Below are 19,057 nucleotides of genomic sequence, written 5' to 3' on the forward strand. Positions count from 1 at the left end.
TCATCTCGTTGTCAGACTGAATCTGGACAGGCCTGTCGTGAAGGAGGTCCTGTGCCAGAATGAGCGCTCTGTGCACTGACCGAAGCTCCAAAACATTTATCTGTAGGTGACTTTCCTGAGCCGTACACCTTCCCCATCCTCGCAGACTTGCATCTGTGGTGAGTACCCCCCAATCTGGGACCCATAATGGGCGACCCTTGTTTAGATGAGTCGCCTGCAGCCACCAGGCAAGGGAAAGCCGAACCTATGGCGAAATTTGGATCATCCGAGAGTTTATCCGATGATACTGACCATCTCACTGAGACGGAATCCATTGCTGCAGGGACCTGGAGTGGAACTGGGCATAAAGCCACCATGTCGAATATGGATACCACGGAGCTCAGCACCTGCATTGCCAAGTGAACTGACACTTCTTGGTTGCAACGTAGACTGTGCACCTGGGATCGTAGCACCACAATCTTGTCCTCTTGTAGAAGAATCCTCTGACCCACAGTGTCCAGCAGTGCCCCTAAGTGCACCATTTGCAGAGTTAGAGAAAGAGAAGACTTTTTCCAATTGATTATCCAGCCACGCTCTTGTAGGCAGACAATGGTCATCTGAAGAGGACATTGTAATATCGCCTGAGATTGTACTAATATCAGGTCATCCAAACATGGCAGTATCTGAGATGAGCAGTCATGACTGCCATTATCTTGGTAAATACCAGAGTTGCTGTGGCCAGCCCAAAGGGTAGAGCCTGAAATTGGTAATGTTGCTGATCTACCACCAATCTCAGAAATCTTTGGTGAGATCGTGCAATAGGAACATGCAGATATGTATCCTGTATGTCCAGGGAGACCATGAAATCTCCAGGCTCCACTGCCAGCATAATTGACCGTTGGGTTTCCATGCAGAATTTGGGCACATGGATGAATCTGTTCTCAACAGACTTCAGATTCAAGACAGGGCTATGTGAATCATTTGGTTTCTGAATCACAAACAAAATTTGAATAACTCTTTCCCTGTTGCGTCACAGGAATGGCGATCATGACTCCTGACCTCAGGAGGGCCCCAATAGCCTCCCGGAAGGACAAAGACCTGACCGGGTCTAAAGGAAGGGTCGTACAAACAAACCTCTGAGAATGATGCCTCAGGAACGTGATGGCGTAACCATGAGACCACCTCTTGAACCCAGGCATCCATAGTCGTCTGATGCCAAGCATGAGAAAACTGTAGAAGTTGGCCTCCAAACCAGAGACCCCCCCCAGGGGGAGGCCCATCCCATCAGGCAGTGGACTTATTGTCTGGCTTGGAAGCAGGACATCTGGTTGACCAGGATTTCCTGGTCTGTGGTTTCCTGTGGGAATTATCTTGCCTAGAGGAAGACTGTCCCTTTGCCCTAATCTGTGGGTGAAAGGACTGAGCAGATGACTGCCTATACTAAGGGGTAGTCATAGACGGCAACCCCGCAGACTTAGATGTCGCCAGAGAAGACGCTGTCATCCAGCTGTGGTCCAAACAGTACCTTCCAATCAAAAGGCAAAGACTTCAGGGCCTTCTTGGACCCGGTATCCGCCTTCCAGGCTTTTAGCCAAAGGGTTCTTTGAGCTGCAACCAAAGTTGCCGATACCCTAGAAGCCAAGATACTGTACCTGCATCAATGACCACTTCCCCCATATACATAGATGCTTCTTGCATCTGGCCGAGATAAGACAGCTGTTCTCTGGTAGCATTTGGCATGCTATCCCAATTGTTACATTCATCAAGTGCAAATGGGTATTGAAAGGTTAAATTCCTTGTAGCATGGAAATGCTTATTTGGAGTACACCATGCTTCAGACATGAGATTCGTCAGTTGCTCAGACTGAGGAAAATAATCTCTATCCACCTTCTGACGCCTAAAGACCAGAGTCTTAGATTTCAGCAGAACCTTCTCTTACTCTAATCCAAGGACAGATCTAACTGCTCTCACCAGAGAGGGGACATCCACAGAGTATTTGTGGTCTTCTTCAACTAAGACGCCGAACTCTGGAGTATCAAAAGTGTGATGAGGAGGTTGAGTCAGAATCTTGATGCAACGTCTGAAGAGAACCTCTCTTGTGCCCCTGCTTTACTGCCTGCCACTGGTCTATTCGCCTGCACCTGCTGAGGCTATAGACTGCAGTATACTCCGACTAGAGTGAGCAGAAGAATCAAACCAACAGGGATCCATGGGGGACATATACACAGAAGGATGCAAATGCTGTGGGTACCTCATAGCAGGAGGCAGTATCATGGCAGAACCACGCGACTCCGCGGAACTGTCCACCAAATGCAACAAAATCTGAGACTAAGAGGCCACCCAGGGTGGTTCTTGTGCTGGTGCACAAGATAAAAAAGGTGGCTTTTCACAACAGACACCACACAACCCATCTTGCACAAAATCCTGCTCAGACAATCATCTTACCTGCCATCTCCGCGAATCCGATCGCAGTCCGGACCCCATCAATGCTGCTAGCTGAGCCACGCCGAAATCCCCAGGGCATACAATGGTACTGATGTTTCGGCATAGTGTAAATTGGCATTCCTAATTGAATTGTGTGAATCTCGGGTGCGCGCATGAAGGCGAAGTCTGCCAGTTTTTAACCATTTGCAAACTCTGACCTAATTGAATTCACCCCTTAATTGCACACAGATCTACAAGTATTGCATATAAAAATTAATCAGCAGAGTCTGCTAGTGCATCCTAGTCAGATTCTAACCTAGATGCATTTTTGGCAAAAAAAAAAACGCCCTGCGCTTGCAGAGTATCATGGGACCTAGCGCACCAAGAGGGTTTTTTAGCGTGACTGCAGCAAAGACGTGTAAGGACACATCTATATGTGTGACATCAACCCTATATGTATATTTCAGTCCTCTAATATATACAAGTATGGCACTCAGTATATCACCCCCTTCTGACTATACTTTCCTCCCCTTTCCTTCTACTTTATCTCATGTTATTTACTATAATATTCCTTTATTGCAGTGTTTATGTTTTGTCATTTTCTATTGATGGTATTTGTAGTATCTAAATTGCCAGCGTTAGATTCTGTAATATCAGTTGGTCTGTTATTGTTATGTGTGTTGTAATATCGGACCATTTGTTATTTAGCTGGTTCTCACTGCCAATGATTACTGCTTTGTATCATCCTTTTTTGACTTGTCATATCCTTTGCCAATGTTTATGCTTTTAAGTAAATAAGCAGATGTTTTAAAAAAAAAAAAAAAATCTTCCTTGATATCACTCTGTTCACGCTGTGAGTCTTCCTTATCAGATATCAGAATACAGAATACAGAGAGGCCTTGGGAGAGCTGAAGTGTTCCTATTCATAATCCAAACCAAAACATTAAACTGGGCAAGATTTACTAAATGGCAGGTTTTCTGAGCGTTACAATAGCGACAAGATCCACCACAAATTGGCTGCGGGTTCTAAGCCCAAAATACAACATTTACTAAAGGACAATTTGACCCAAAAATATGTTGCAGTTTTCAAGCACCGCACAGATCTCTAGTATTTGTGCAGGCGTCTATATTCCCTCCAAGAAGATCTATAATTAGCAAAAAACACATTGTGTGAAGGTATGTCCAATTTGTTATTTTGATTTTCAAGACTTGAAACACAGCATGAACCTTCAAATGGCATGGGTTGCTTTATAAGGCTCATTTTGTAAAAGCCAAGTTTGGGTTTAAGGACTATAATGATATGCAAAACACACACAATGTAATTGAAAACAATTGTGACCTATATTGTTATCAAATGTTTACAAATCTAACGTACAAATACGTCAATTCTGTCTCCTACCATTACTATGCAGTTTTATTGTCTGTACAAAAGTCTCATAAGGACAGCTCTGTTCTCCTTTGTTGTGTTTTGTTTTTGCTTCTTTATCTATGAGAGTATTAATAAAAACCACGATTCAAAAAAAAAAAAAAAGAAAAAAAATGTGTATAAGATGTGTTTTATTAACTTACTTGAAACAATGGGCTAGGCCAGTTGTCCCTTTTCCTAAAGGGATAAGCAACTTAAATTCACTTTGGAGACAGCGATGTGAGTTATACATGACAATACAAAATTAATATGTATATATTTTCTGTATGATTAATGTCAATAATTAAACATCTTCTACATTTAAAATAACAACTGCATTCGAAAGTGAACGTTAATCTTGACCCTGAATTTATAGCTATAGATTTTTTGCAGAGTTCTTCCACAGGAAGAGGCAAATACAGAGACGCTGTAAATGTGCAGAAACATTAGCAATTCATTCTAATTTAGAGGTCAAATTCTGCAAAATCAGTTTAATTTCTATATTTTCCAGCTTAAGCATAAAGTAACATTTCCATCAGTTCTGAAATGAGATGCATCAGCCAGCAATGTAGTCAACTATACAAATAACCCTGCATATGCATAGAAGGCTGTTGCCATTTTCTTTTTATCTTTAATAGAAAGTTATAAAGGAGTTCTACCATGGCTTCTCCAAACTCTGATCCCTGCTTTAGAAAAGGATCGGTATGGGAGGCACTGAAAAGCTCTTTCCCTTTTTACAGCTCGGGTGCCGAGCGGGTTTACAAAAGGGATGATAGAACACTCCTTTTAAGTATCAGTTACCATACACTTGGCATTGGCTGTAAGTCACGGCATAGCGCTCAGGCTTGTTAGTTAGTATTGCTTCCAGCATACTAACAAAAGGGATAAAGCAAATCAGTGGAGTTACAATAACCAATCTGTTGAAAATATCAGACCGCAAACAGTAAGAAAACCAAACGCAAGCGGTTCACATGGAGGAAAACAAATAAATAACAGTAGTGAGGTGTAAAGGCCAAATACATTAAAATAAAAAAGAACAAAAGTCAGAATGTGGTATAAAAGCCATTTGGGAGTTTACAACCAATAATAAATTGAAGGTAGAGCCAAGTAGCAATCTGGAATAGATCTTTAGCTTTGAGTTCTCTGTGTTGACCCAGAGACTGCATCTCCACAAATAAGGGTGACAGTTCCATCAAATAAATCCTCCATGCTGACGGCCACTAGTTCTGTAGTAGTAGCCACTAGTTCTGTAGCAGTAGCTTGGCTGCTTTGAGAATCCGGTAAGGTCACAATCATATGAGATCCAGCCAGCTGTGATTCATCTAAGGTAATCACTTGTTCTGTAGCTGTTACTTGATCCTGAGTGTGAATGACCTGCCGAGAACCAAAGGTAGAGCAGAGTTACACTTCAGTTATCCTGTTGTACAAATGTTAACCTGTGTTCCAGATGATGTGCACTTGTAATATAACTTTCAGAAACCAGTGACAATACAAACACTGCAAAACACTGAATTGAAGCGTATTCCTAATGAGTTATATAACAAAAACAATGTATTTTGAACAGGATGTAGTTATGAAACCGGCAGCCGCGATACCGCCAGCCTCAATACCGATAGGGGAATCCCGACAATGGACTTAAGATAGGCGTGGAAATATCTACGCATATCTTACTCCCGACACTGGAACGCCAGCCTGAACGAGGTAAGTCCGGGGAGGGTTAGGGTGTTAAGTATACTTACCCGACTGTCAGGATGCAGCTGTCGGTATTCTGACAAGAGGCATCCTGACAGCCGGCATTACATACAAATTCCTTTTGAACTTACCGTTAAATCCCTTTCTACAAAACTGTGGGGGGACAGAGGCAGTTGGTTATATTTCACCCTAGAAGGTAGGGGCACTAGACCAATAATGATGACTCCTCATGCAAGGACGGAAATCTTGCATACCTCGATGGGGTGATGTATACCTTCCTCTTCCATTATTGAGCAAAAAAACCCAAAAACTACTACGTAGGGATCAGTGGCGAGTGTGTGTGTGTGTGTCAATCGCCCCCATAACACACACATTCAACTTTGGGTCATCACAGGAGCCTAGGTTTCAGCAGACTGTGCCCGGTGAAGGCGGAGCCAGCTGAGGGCTTGGCCCCGAGGAGCAAAGGAAGGTTATGGCCGGCTGAAGGAGAAGGGTGTGTTATGGAGTGATCCAAGGCCGGATTAACGGGGTGGGCGACAGGGGCGATCGTCCCTGGGCCCCCACACCCATCGGGGTTAAAGTGGACCGGAGGAGGCGGAACCAGTTCCGCCTCCTCCGGCCAACCTAACCCCGGCGCCGCAGGGAGGCTCCTTTTACCAGGCGCCCACTGTAAACAGCAGGCGCCCGGCTCCCTCCCCGCGGCGGCAGCCGGAGTCGGAGGCTTGAGCTCACATGAGCTCCAGCTTCCGGCTCACGCAGAGCACTATGGCAGAGTCGTCATGACGTCTCTGCCATAGTGTGGAGGAGCAGCCGAGCGGACTGCAGCCGACGCAGGGCTAAGGTTCAGGTAAGTATGAACTTTATTTTTTTTTTTTTTTTAGTGCAAGCGGCCTACTGGGGGCATTACTGGCGGGGGGCATTACTCGGGGGTAGCATGATACCTGGGGCATTACTCGGGGAGGGGGGAGGCATTACTACTGGGGGCATTATTCAGGGGGGAGCATTACTACTGGGGCATTACTCGGGGAGGGGGGAGGCATTACTACTGGGGGCATTACTGGGGGGGGGAATTACTACTGGGAACATTACTCGGGGGGGGAAGCATTACTGCTGGGGGCATCTCTATTGCGGGCTCTACTAGAGAGGGAGCATTAGTATTGGGGCACTAATAGAGGGGCATTACTACTGGGGCATTTCTACAGAGGGCTCTACTAAAGGGGGAATGACTACTGGGGGCATTACTATTGGGGGCACAACTACATGGGTATTTCTACTGGGGGATTTCTACAGGGGGCATTATTACTAGGGCATTACTATTGGGCACACGCCCAATTACTACTGGGGGGCATTACTATTTGGGGCACAACTACAGGGGTAGTACTAGTGGGGGCATTTATACAGAGGGCATTACTACAGGGGGCACTACTAATGGGAGTATTGCATAGGGGGCACTGCATAAGGGACACTACTACTGGGTGCACTGCATACGGGGAACTACCACTGTGGGCACTGACACTACTGGGGGCTCTGCATAAGGTCCCCATTGCGCATACCCCCAGTTTGTCACATTTAATAGGGGCCCCCACATGTTTGTTGCCCAGGGGCCCCCACAGACCTTAATCCAGCCCTGGAGTGATCACCCCCTCCTTGAATCCGCTATTGGTAGGGATGACCAGGTGGTCACTATGCAGACTAGGCACACTGAAGTCCCGAACCACATCACCTAAGAGACCAATCGTCTTGGTCTGGTGGAGTGTGACATAAGTCTTAAGAACTCTTAACACCAATCACTGCGTAAAGACACTCAATGATCCTCAAAATATTGCAGGAGATTAAATGGGCCTATAGGAATGAAAAGAATTTGCAATCGAGCTGATGATGATAGCAGTTCTTTCTCAGATTACCCCAAAATATCCACAAGATCCTGAAGGATCCTGGGATAAAGATACTGGAGTCTAAGCATTGGCAACTTAAAGTCTGTCTTAAGGTTTTCTACTCTTGGTACATACTGTACACTGCCAAGATAAACAGTTCAAATTGCATATCCTATTGGAAGATTCAAGCTGCTTTCATCATGGTAAGCTTCTGCAGTGGCATTGCCTGATTAGTAAGTGTGATGGGCAGGTTAGTAATGCCGAGGTTCAAGTTGCAGATTTATAGGGAGTTACTCCCGAGTACAACTTTGGACATATCTGAAGCCTAGGATCTGTAGTGACCTAATGACAAAAGAGGGACTTTGGGGTCTATTTATCAAGCAGTGAAAAGTGTGAAGTGGTGAACCAGTGGAGAAGTTGCCCATAGCAATCAATCAACTTTGAAGTAGCATTTATCAAGTACAGTTTATAAAATAATAGGTAGAAGCTGATTGGTTGCTATGGGCAACTTCTCCACTCGTCCACACTTTTCACTGCTTGATAAATAGACCCCTTTGACTGAGTCAATCTTGTTTTGAGAAGACTGTACAATCTACCACCTAAAGGTGGCAACAAACATGGCTCGAAACGTGTAATGAGCACAGCCGTTTGCTCTGCAGGAGATGCACATAAAACTGCACTTATGGAAAGTGGAAACATTAATCATTATTACTTTCATGTACAACCAAGATGACTGATGGAAACATATAAGTCTTGGTTGGGCCTGTTTATAATCGAGTTATAGCTTTTCATGGTCTAGATGGCCCACTCAAGATTGGGTCACTTACTGGATACTGTCAAGACACACGCCGACACCTAATTGCCAATATGAAGACCAGGACTTTAGTGAAGGCCTGTGCAACTAAAATTTGGCAATTGTACCCATTGAAATGCCAAATGGATGAATGCTCTGATAGTCTACCATTTGGGGATGTGTAAGTAGTATGCATCCTTGATATCCAAGGAGGTCAGGAATTCCCTTGCTATAACCCCTGAGCAGAGCAAATTCCACTTGAATTGCTCCCATGAAATTGTTGAAGGCTTTTAGATCCAAAATGGGGCATAAGCTATGAAGAACTGAGTAGGCAAGTCCAGAAAGTCTTCGTAATCTGGACAAGGACTGTTTGTTACCAGAAGAAGAGAGTAACTCTGGAGCAAAAAAAAACCCAATATGCTTAGGACTATCGTGTGGAAGGAAGCTGCTCCTCTTCACCCATAACATTAAGTCCTAAGATTGCTTTCACTGAAAAAGTAACGCAGAAATATACCTCTTGGATGTATATGCACTGTCCAACATTTTATTCACTGTACCCTAACACAGCACTTTCACATTAATTGCTGCAAATCTGGTAGAGTTGACATCTGTATCTTTTGTGTAGGAGCAAACGTCCTAGATTTAGGAAGGCTACAGTTTCATCTCAACTAAAAATATACCATCCTGTACTTTAAGGTCACCCTAGCAACCCAAGTGGTAATCGAAAGCAGACTTTGTAGCGACACTGGCCTCATTTGGTTGTCCTTAAAAACTCCATACGGGACACAAATCATGGTCTTAGATAGTGGAGAGTGTGGGGGACCACACCTGGGGAGGAGTCCCATAACTGTAAGACACCCTAGAAGAAGAGATACAGGGCCCCAAATGTTGAAGTGTTAAAAAGGTTAATTGTAGTTTTTGAATCAACAAATGAAAAATTGTGCCCTTAGTACTCCCCTTCTGGCTTAAGACACTGCAGCAACCACAAACATGGGGATTGGAAAGGCTGCATGGAGCAACAGTGTTAACATTTCCTCCTCACTGTACGGAAACTAAAGGTCTACAAGATGGCTGTGGCAAAATACAGAGCTTGGAGTACATAAATCCTATGTGGGCGACTATATGGTACTGTCAGTGTGTACCCAACATAAGTTCCTCACTGGATGTTCAAAATTGCCCTGAGCTGAAGTACTTTGATGGGAAGGCAGGGTTCAATCGTGGACCAAGCACTCTGTAAAACAAGAAGCAGAGTTGCCGTCCTCCATGCCTGAAGACTTACATCTTTTGTGACCACCATCAGGTTAAATTACATGAGTTTGATCAAGTTATCCCTCCTTAAACACAATCTCAATAAAAAAAATGCCACTTTGTCGGAGACAATCTGATTGTCTATGCATCCAACCAGTGATAGGATTGGCTCCAATACGTTAGGATGTTGATCTGAAATCTCCTCAAATTAAGTCTGTTCAATACTGAACAGTCTCAACGGAAGAAAAAAAACAACACTTTCCTAAAAGTTTCATACACCGCATCACTAACTCCTGAAAGATCAAATGTTTTATTCTGGTAAAAAACTTTTCTATCGAAACTTATACCCGGAATATTATTTCTGGGGGGTAACATATGATTTGTGGAAATTTAACCCAACCATGTCAACTTGAATGCTTACATTCAAGACTTTAGGTTTAAGAATGATCTTATCACCCGGCAGGGTTTTCCTGTCCCCTCTGATTTTTGCCCTTGTGATAGAACCGCTTGCCTATCAGTTCCCTCCTGGATATATGGGGGGTGCAGGTGGTGCGCACTCACTCCAAGATTTCCCTCTTTGCAGATGATATCCTTTCTCCGTAACTCAGCCATTGATTTCTTTTCCCAACCTTTTCACTTTCTTGCGGTCCTACAGTTTTGTCTCTAATTATAAGATGAACTACTCAAAATCAGAAGCCATGCTGCTTCATGTGCCCCCTCAGGTTACTGAGATGCTAAAGGTCGATTTCAAAATTTAAATGGCAACCCAAACGGATTCGATAATTGGGGACCTCTTTCGCTTCTTACTATGACCTCCTTAATCGCGAGAACTTTCCAGCTATTTTTTCCAAAATGGAGGCTGATATGGTTTCTTGGAATCACCTCATCATTTCCTGGCTGGGCAGGATCATATCGGTTAAACTGAACATTATACCCAAGCGGCTCTACCTGTTTCAAACACTTTCTGATGCTGTACCTGCCTTCGTGATATCCAAAAGGCTCTGGTCCGTTTTATTTGGAACCACAGACCCTCCCCACCCCCCCGAATCTCGGCCACTGTTCTGAGTAAATGCTGGTGGTAGGGGTCTCCAAGACATTAAGCTATCACCTGGCTTCCCACTTCACGCAAATTGTTGCCTCTTTCGCCCCCAGGGTCCACTTCCAGGCTAGATCTAGAAGCTACCTACTTTGCCCTTCCTGACCTAATCCCCATATGGGGCTTACGCCCCGAAAAGCGCCCTGTCATCTCTAAACAGCTTCCTACCCTTAAAGTTAATATCTCTTTGTGCTCAGCACTCACTTAAATTGAAGCTTACCTCCCCAATTTTACTCCTGACTCCTATTTGGTTCAATCCCGTGTTTCTCCCTGGGTCCTCCACTAACAGAGTGTATTCGTGGTCTAAAACAGGCCTTAAGTTCCCTGTAGATTTTTCCAGACAGGGCCAATGGTTGTCCTTGTCAGAACGTCAACAAGAATGCCCATTTCAAGTACTAAGCCCGCTTCAAATTTTTTCAGTTCACTAATTTTTTGCGCTCCCTACCCTCAGCATCGGTATTTCGGGATCCGACGCCTTTTGAATACCGCTGTAAATATTGTCCCCTAACTAAAGGGCTGATCTCCCAACTTTCCTTGATATAACCCTTCCCTCCCTGAGATTTCATGAAGCTGAATGGGAGAAAAATCTTGGACCCCATCCGGATGAGGAAACATGGGAGGAAGTATGACTAGGGATTGCTAAATGCTACATCTCTACTAAAATTAGAGACACCTCATAACATTTTAAATCGATGGTGCTATACCCCTGTGAGACTCCACAAAATGTTCCCCTCCTCGTTACCCGACTGTTGGCAGGGCTGCGGCCAAAGGGGTATACATCTGGTGGACATGTCAAAATATTATATGCTTCTGGGACTCTGTTCACAGTCTTTTGAACTCCCTTTTGGAATCCCCGGTCGCAAAGGACCACGGGTATTTTTGTTATGCTAAGCCCAAATCTTGATAAATTTTCTAAGAAATTACTTATGCATATCCTGTCTGCGACCAAATCCCTGGAAGCCATCAACTGGAAAACTATTCCTACACAGTCTCTTTCTGCGCTTAAATGCCAGATCTGGCATGCGGCTGCCATGGAGGAGATAAGTTATCTTCATGATAGAGGCCATATTTTTGCCCTAGTATGGGCTCCCTGGCTCTCCGCTGAATACAGACCTCCATCTTCCTCTACCCAGAGCACTGAATGCCTGCGGAGACCCATGGGTGGTATGTGCTGCCTCCCTCACCTCAAACTACTCCTTTCAATGCTATCAACTTCCCTGCAGATGTTTTCTAAGTTTTTATTTGTATTAATAATTTGGTCACCTATATTAATTTATTACCAGTTATTTATATAGCTAACACATATTCCGCAGTGCTTTATAGAGAATATTTGGCTATTCACAACAGTCCCTGCCCCAGTGGAGCTCACAATCTATATTCCCTAATACATGCTAACACACATACACACTAGGGTTAATATTTTTTTTTTTTGTGTTGGGAGCCAATTAAGCTACCAGTATATTTTTGGAGTGTGGGAGGAAACCAGAGTACCCGGAGGAAACCCACGCAAGCACAGGGAGAATATACAAACTCCACACAGTTAGGGCCATGGTGGGAATCGAACCCATGACATCAGTGCTGTGAGGCAGTAATACTAACCATTACACCGCCTGTACTGCCCATATATTTGTCCGATGTTACTATTTATGTTATTTTTGTTCTTTTTTTTGGACTCGATCGCACTGTAATATCTGATATCATTCCTTAGTTAACTATTTTTCTTCGAGGTACATAGGGTCCACAGGAACTACCTTGGGGGTATGTAGTTGGAGTAATCCATTACACCAAACAGCTACAGTTTTCAACTCCCAACATGCATACGGCCTCCCTACATACCCCGCCCCCAGCCACAGGCATTCAGTTTGTAAACAAGCCTAATGGCAAGAGATGGAAAGTGGAGAAGGAAGTACAATGTACACAAGAAACAAAAAACAAAGAGGGAATCAGTGACTCAAAAAGAAAATAACCGATCCCAACTGAGGCCAAGCGCGTCAGGGTGGGTGCCCCATGGACCTCGAAGAAAGCGTTAACTAAGGTAGGTTATACCATAACATACCATAACTCTTATTTTCTTCTTCAGGGTCCACAGGTACTACCTTGGGGGATGTCCTAAAGCAGTTCCCTTAAGGGTAGGGACACTCCTGAGCAGAAAGGAGAATTTGCCTCCCAAAGGAAGCATCCTGGGAGGCAAAAGTATCAAATGCATAGACTTTAATGAAAGTGTGGACCAAAGACACAGTCGCCGCCTTGCACAATTATTCTACACAGGCGCCATGTCTAAACACCCACGATGGTCCCACAGACAGAGCAGAATATGCTGTCACCATGTTTGCAACAGGGAGATCAGCCTATAGAAATAGGGAGAAATAGTCATACGCATCCACCGAGTCTGCTTGTTAGCTGGCCTGCCTCGTTTATGAAAGCCATATAACACAAAAAATGCATCTAATTTCCTGATGGCACTGCTACGATCCATGTAGCCACATACAGTGAAGCCTCACCTACAGAAAGGCCAGAAGACTGAAAGGCTGTGATTATAATTTCTTCATTTATATAAAAATGGGATACCACCTTTGGAAGGTAACACGCCCTTGTACGGAGGACAGCTCTATTCTGAAGAAAAACAAAAAATGGAGAGAGACATGAAAGTGTTGTAAAATCAGAAACTTTGTGAGATGAGGAGATAGCGAAGAGAAAAAGGGTCTTCGCTGTCAAACATTTGAGGTCCACTGGGTCTAAGGGTTCAAAGGGGGGAGCCTACAGCACCCTGAGAAATAAGGATAAATCCCATGGTGCCACCAGAGGGACAAACTTAGGCTGCAGACGGAGAACACCCTGAAAAAATGTTCTAACGTCTGGCAGAGCAGCAATTCTGTTCTGGAACTAAACAATGCAGAATCTTGAACTCTCAAGGTAGCCAGACGAAGACTTAAGTCTAATCCAGCCTGAAGAAAAGCAAGAACTCGGAAAACCTGAAAAGCTTAGGGTCATGGGTTTTCTGTGGGAACACCAACGGGAAAAAAAGAATGCCAATCCCATAAAAGATGCAGGCCGAAGCTTGCTTCTTTGCCCTAAGCATCGTCTGGATCACGGGAGTAGAAACACCTTTGGCCCTTAAGATGGAAGACTCAAGAGCCATGCCGTCAAAGCCAGCCAAGGTAGATCTGGATATAGGCAGGGATCCTGCACTAGCAAATCCGGCCGTAGAGGAAGTGGACTGTCTAGGGATAGACATGTCAGATCAGTGAACCAATGTCTCCTGGGCCAGGCAGGAGCTATTAGGATCATCCTGCCGCCTTCTGGCTTGAATTTTCTGACAACCCTTGGGAGGAGGGAGATCGGAGTAAAGAGGTAGACCAACCTGAAGTCCCACCTCACCGCCAGAGCGTCCACGAAGGCGGCTGAGGAGTCCCTTGTACTGGATCCGTGGGGACCTTGTGGTTGTGACGTGATGCCATGAGGTCTACCGTCGGTAGTCCCTACTTGTCCACAAAGCACTGACAGAGGTCCGGATGAAGAGCCCATTGTCCGGCGTGTATGTCCTGATGACTTAGAAAGTCCGCTTCCCAGTTGAGGCTTCCTGGGATGAATATTGCCGATTGCTGGAAGATGGCATTCTGTCCAAACCAGTATGTTCGCCACTTTCCTCATAGCTCCCAGACTTCGTGTGCCTCCCTGATGTTAGATGTAGGTCACTGTGGTTGCATTGTCAGACTGAATCTGGACAGGCCTGCCACGAAGGAGGTCCTGCGCCAGAAGGAGCACACTGTGCACTGCACGAAGCTTCAAAATCTTTATGGGCAGGTGACTTTCCTGAGCTGCCCATCTTCCCTTAAAAGGTGTGATGACCTGTCACCGCGCCTCATCCTCGCAGACTTGCATCTGTGGTGAGGAGCACCAAATCTGGGATCCATAATGGGTGACTCTTGTCTAAATGAGTCATCTGCAGCCGTCACGCAAGGGAGAGGCGAACTTCTGGCGAGATGCGGATCATTTGAGACCTTATCAGGTGATACTGACCATCCCAATGAGACAGAATCCATCGCTGCAGGGTCCTTGAATGGAACTGGGCATAAGCCACCATGTCGAAGGTGGATACCATGGACCCCAGTACCTGCATTGCTAAGTGAACTGACACTTTCTGATTGCGGAGCAGTTTGCGTACCCGTACTTGTAGGGCAGCAATCTTGTCCACTGGTAAAAGAATCCTTTGCCCCAGATAATCCAGCAGTGCCCCCAAATGTACCATCTGCTGAGTTGGAGAAAGAGAAGACTTTTTCCAATTGATTATCCAGCCGTGCTCTTGCAGACAGGCAATGGTCATTTAGAGATGGTGTTGTAAAACCTCCGGAGATTGTGCCAATATCAGGTGGTCGTCCAAGTATGGTAGTATCCTGACTCCTTGTCGCCTGAGATGAGCCACTATAACTGCCATAATCTTGGCGAATAACCGAGGTGCTGTAGACACACCGAAGGATAGAGCCTGAAATTGATAATGTTGCTTACCCACAGCAAATCTCAGAAACTTTTGGTGAGACTGTGCAATAGGTACATGCAGATACGCATCCTGTATGTCTAGGGAAACTATGAAATCTCCAGGCTCCATTGCTAGCATAATAGACAGTAGGGTTTCCATACGAAATTTTGGTACATAGATGAATTTGTTAAGAGACTTTAAATTCAGAACAGGGCGAAGAGACCCATTTGGTTTCAGAATCAGAAACAAATTTGATTAACTCCTTCCCTGATGCGTCAAAGCAACGGGGATTATGACTCCTGACCTCAGGAGGGCCCAAACAGTTTCTTGGCGGGCCAAGGCCTTGACTGGGTCTGAAAGAAGAGTTGTACAAAAAAAAAAAAAAAAAAAAAAAACTTCTGAGGGGGATGCCTCAGGAACGTGAGGGCGAACCCATGAGATCACTTCTCGAACCCAAGCATTCGTAGTTGTCTGATGCCAGGGGTAAGAGAACTGGAGAAGTTGGCCTCCTACCCAGAGATGCCCTAGGGGGAGGCCTGCTCCATCAGTCAGCGAGCTTACCATCCGGCTGGTCTGCGTTTCTTTGCGGAAAATATCCTGCCTAGAGAAAGACTGTCCCTTTGCCCTTCCTTGCGGGCGAAAGGACGTCTGCTTATACTTAGAGGTAGACGTAGAGGGCAACAAAGCAGATTTAGATGCTGCCAGAGAAGTCACTATGTTATCCAATTCCGGCCCAAACAGTACCTTCCCAACAAAAGGTAGAGACTCAAGGGCTCTCTTGGACCCTGTATCTGCCTTCAAGGTTCTTAGCCACAGGGTCCATCGAGCAGCCACTGAGGCTGCCGATACTTTAAAAGCCAGAATACCTGCATCAATAACTGCTTCCCCAACATACGCAGCTGCTTCTCGCAATTGGCAGAGATAAGACAGCTGTTCTCTAGTAGCATCTTGTCACGGACCTCCGGCCGATCTCTCCAGATACTTCAATCTGAGAATCACCGCCCGTGACTTATACCAGTTATCTCAGCGCTTGTGGTTATTAATTCCGGTAACTGCCACCAGCAAAAGACCAATTTAACGCTAAAACGTAAGGCAAGCTTCTGCTCTCACCTGTACACACAACGTATCAATATTTAAATATGGGTAACATGCCAAACATGGGCGTTTGGGGTCATAAAAACACAGTTCCAGAACTAGAATTAGTTTAGTTTAATTCAAGAAATATCTTCAAAGCTTATGTACAAAAATTACAAAGGATATAAGGATGTTACAAAAAGTCACAAACACAGTTAATCACAATTTCCAGTAAATCAAATCAAATAATAAAATGGGAGAAAACAGACCATTCAGATCACGACGGATAGAACAATCTTTGGGAATGAGGCCTTTCCCTGTGACGACGTCCGGTGCCCTGTGTCTTGTAGACAACCTCAAGCAGAGAATCACACACTCTTACCAGTGAGCCTGTATTTTATCCATGTATGCCCAGCTCCTTCCCCCCTCACCCCCCCTGGGGGGTGTTAACCCTTCTCAGCCCAGAGTGTATTGTCCCTCTAGCTGGACTATGGGGTTTCTCTATCATTTGCGCAGGGGTTCTTAATTACCTTTCAGACCTTACTAAAGGTTGAGAAGTGGGCTTAGGTCAACAAACGTGCACACAGATTAAGTGAGTAAACATACACCTCTGTAGCCTGACTGTCTGTGAGTATAACCAACAATTCTTTGATCTCTGACCATACACAGAACATAGATCTCTTACAGACTGGTTATCAAGGATCTAACCAGCTGTCAGGTAATTTCCCTGGACATCCTTCTTATGGGCTACATACAAGTTGACATAATTATGGCTGGCAGGGAAACAATCTTCCTATAACCTCTGGTTAAACCTTTCTGTCCATCTTCAAAGGTTTGTCATTTCCTTTACACAAAACAGTACATATACATTTACAAGGGAAAGTTACGGATTCTGCTGACGCAACCATGTGCAATTATGCCCATGCGGACGCAAAATCCGCTTTTTCTCTACACATCTGGCATACTATCTTCCAGAGACGTCGCCCATTCTTCCATAGCCTTGGCCAACCAGGCTACGACCATAGCCAGCCTGGTAATAGCTCCAGAAAATGAAAAACGGTTTTCAAATAGTTTTCTATCTGTAGACTCCTTAAGTGATGATGCGGCAGTGATAGGCAACGTAGAACTCCGGATCAATCTCGTCACGAGCATCTACCGTTGGAGGAACTTCCCATTTGCTACACTCACCCAGTAAAAATGGGTACCGAGAAGTTAAATTCTTTGTTGCATGGAAACACCTATCTGGAGTATTCCATGCTTCAGACATGAGATCCGTCAGTTGTTCAGACTGAGGGAAATAATCCTTTGCCACCTTCTGACGCCTAAAGACCGGAGTCTTAGATTTAGGCGGAATCTCCTCTTCCTCTATACTTAGGACAGACCTAACTGCTCTCACCAGAGGGACATCTACCGAGGATTGGTGGTCTTACGCAACAGAGTAAGAACCGGAACTCTGAGTATCAGAGTCTGATGATGCAGTGAGAGAGGATCCAGAGGCAATGCCTGGGGGATACTCTCTTATGCTTTTGTTTTACCACAGCTGGACTATTCGCTTGCATTATCTACTGAGCGGCTATAGACGGCAGCATACACTGATTAGAGTGAGCATAAGCCTTAAACCAAAAAGAATTCATGGGAGACATTTACATAGAAGGATGTAAATGTTGTGGGTACCCCATAGAGGTATGCAGCACCGCTGCAGGAGCCTTTGAAGCTGCTGCACGTTCCACTAAATTTGACAAAACCTGAGACCAAGAGGCCACCCAAGGTGGTTCTTGAGCAGATGCTGGTGTTTAGATTGGAGAAGAGGCCGTTTATAATAGGCCCTACACAAACAGTCTTGCACAAAATCCTGTTCGGACAAGCCTGCAGATACCAGCATAGGAGGCTCAACCTCCTTCTTCCCCGTGCTTTTAGACATAACATGTATCACAGGTATAACTGCAATGTGACCATCTTCACAAGTAAATGTGTAAGACAATGAAAAACCCCACACACCTGTACAGAGGGATGAGGAGAAACAGTGATAGATATATCTGACAGTTAGAAAATAGAAAGTGTCAATACAGCAGCTAGCATTAAAGTCACATACAATGCAAAACAAGAGATATGGTAAGAACTTACCTTTGTTATCTCTGTTTCTACGAATTCCATAGGGTCCACAGGGTTGACCTTGGGGTATAGCTGGATCTGGATCCACGGGCACCACGCAGTTAAAGCTTTCACTGCTCCCAGGATGCACTTGGGTCCGTTCTCCTCTATACCCCGCCCCCGAGCCACAGGCACCTCAGTTGGTAAGCAGCCAAGGACGGAGGAGAAGACTAAACAGAGAGAAGGAAGACTGGAACACACAAGAAACCATACTCACAGAAATGGGATACGGAAAACCGGTGACCAGTCACACAGCCCATTTGAAGCCAGGTGCGTCAGGGCGGACGCCCTGTGGACCCTATGTACTTCGTAGAAACAGAGATAACATAGGTAAGTTCTTACCATATCTCTTGTTTTCTACTTCAGGGTCCATAGGGGGTCCACAGGGTTGACCTTGGGGATGTCCCAAAGCAGTTCAACTAAGGGCGGGGACGCTCCTGTGCAGAAAGGAGAATCCTGCACCCAAAGGATGCATCCTGAGAGGCAAAGGTGTCAAACGCATAAAACCTCAAAAATGTCTGAACTGAAGACCAAATGGCCGCCTTACATAGCTGAACAGCAGAGGCACCACGTCTAGCAGCCCAAGAAGGACCCACAGACCGAGTGGAATGAGCCTTAACAGAGGCTGGAACAGGTAAACGTTCCTGTATATAACCCTCCCTAATAACAGAACAAAGCCAACGGGCTAACGTTTGTTTGTTGGCAGGCCAACCCCTCTTATGAAAACCAAAGAGGACAAACAAGGAATCGGACTTTTACAGAAGCAGTCCGATCAACATAAACTCTGAGAGCACGGACAACGTCCAATGAAGCCTCACCAGCTGTAAGATCAGGAGATTGAAAA

General features: G+C 45.1%; 1 protein-coding gene across 4 annotated transcripts in view; it reads right to left on the minus strand.

The window, feature by feature from the left end:
* Window positions 1-3,799: 3,799 nt before the first annotated feature.
* Window positions 3,800-19,057, minus strand: part of ZBTB40 (zinc finger and BTB domain containing 40) — a 115,258-nt gene continuing 100,000 nt past the window's right edge. For all 4 annotated transcript variants that reach the window (XM_088458644.1, XM_088458646.1, XM_088458645.1 and 1 more), the window contains exon 18: window positions 3,800-5,182. In XM_088458644.1, the coding sequence (XP_088314770.1) occupies window positions 4,937-5,182 (246 nt within the window). In that variant the 3' untranslated portion in view covers window positions 3,800-4,936. The remainder of the gene's footprint in view (window positions 5,183-19,057) is intronic.

Source organism: Taudactylus pleione, unplaced genomic scaffold (genome assembly GCF_031769625.1).
Source record: "Taudactylus pleione unplaced genomic scaffold, aTauple2 ptg000845l, whole genome shotgun sequence".
NCBI classification, from domain to species: domain Eukaryota; kingdom Metazoa; phylum Chordata; class Amphibia; order Anura; family Myobatrachidae; genus Taudactylus; species Taudactylus pleione.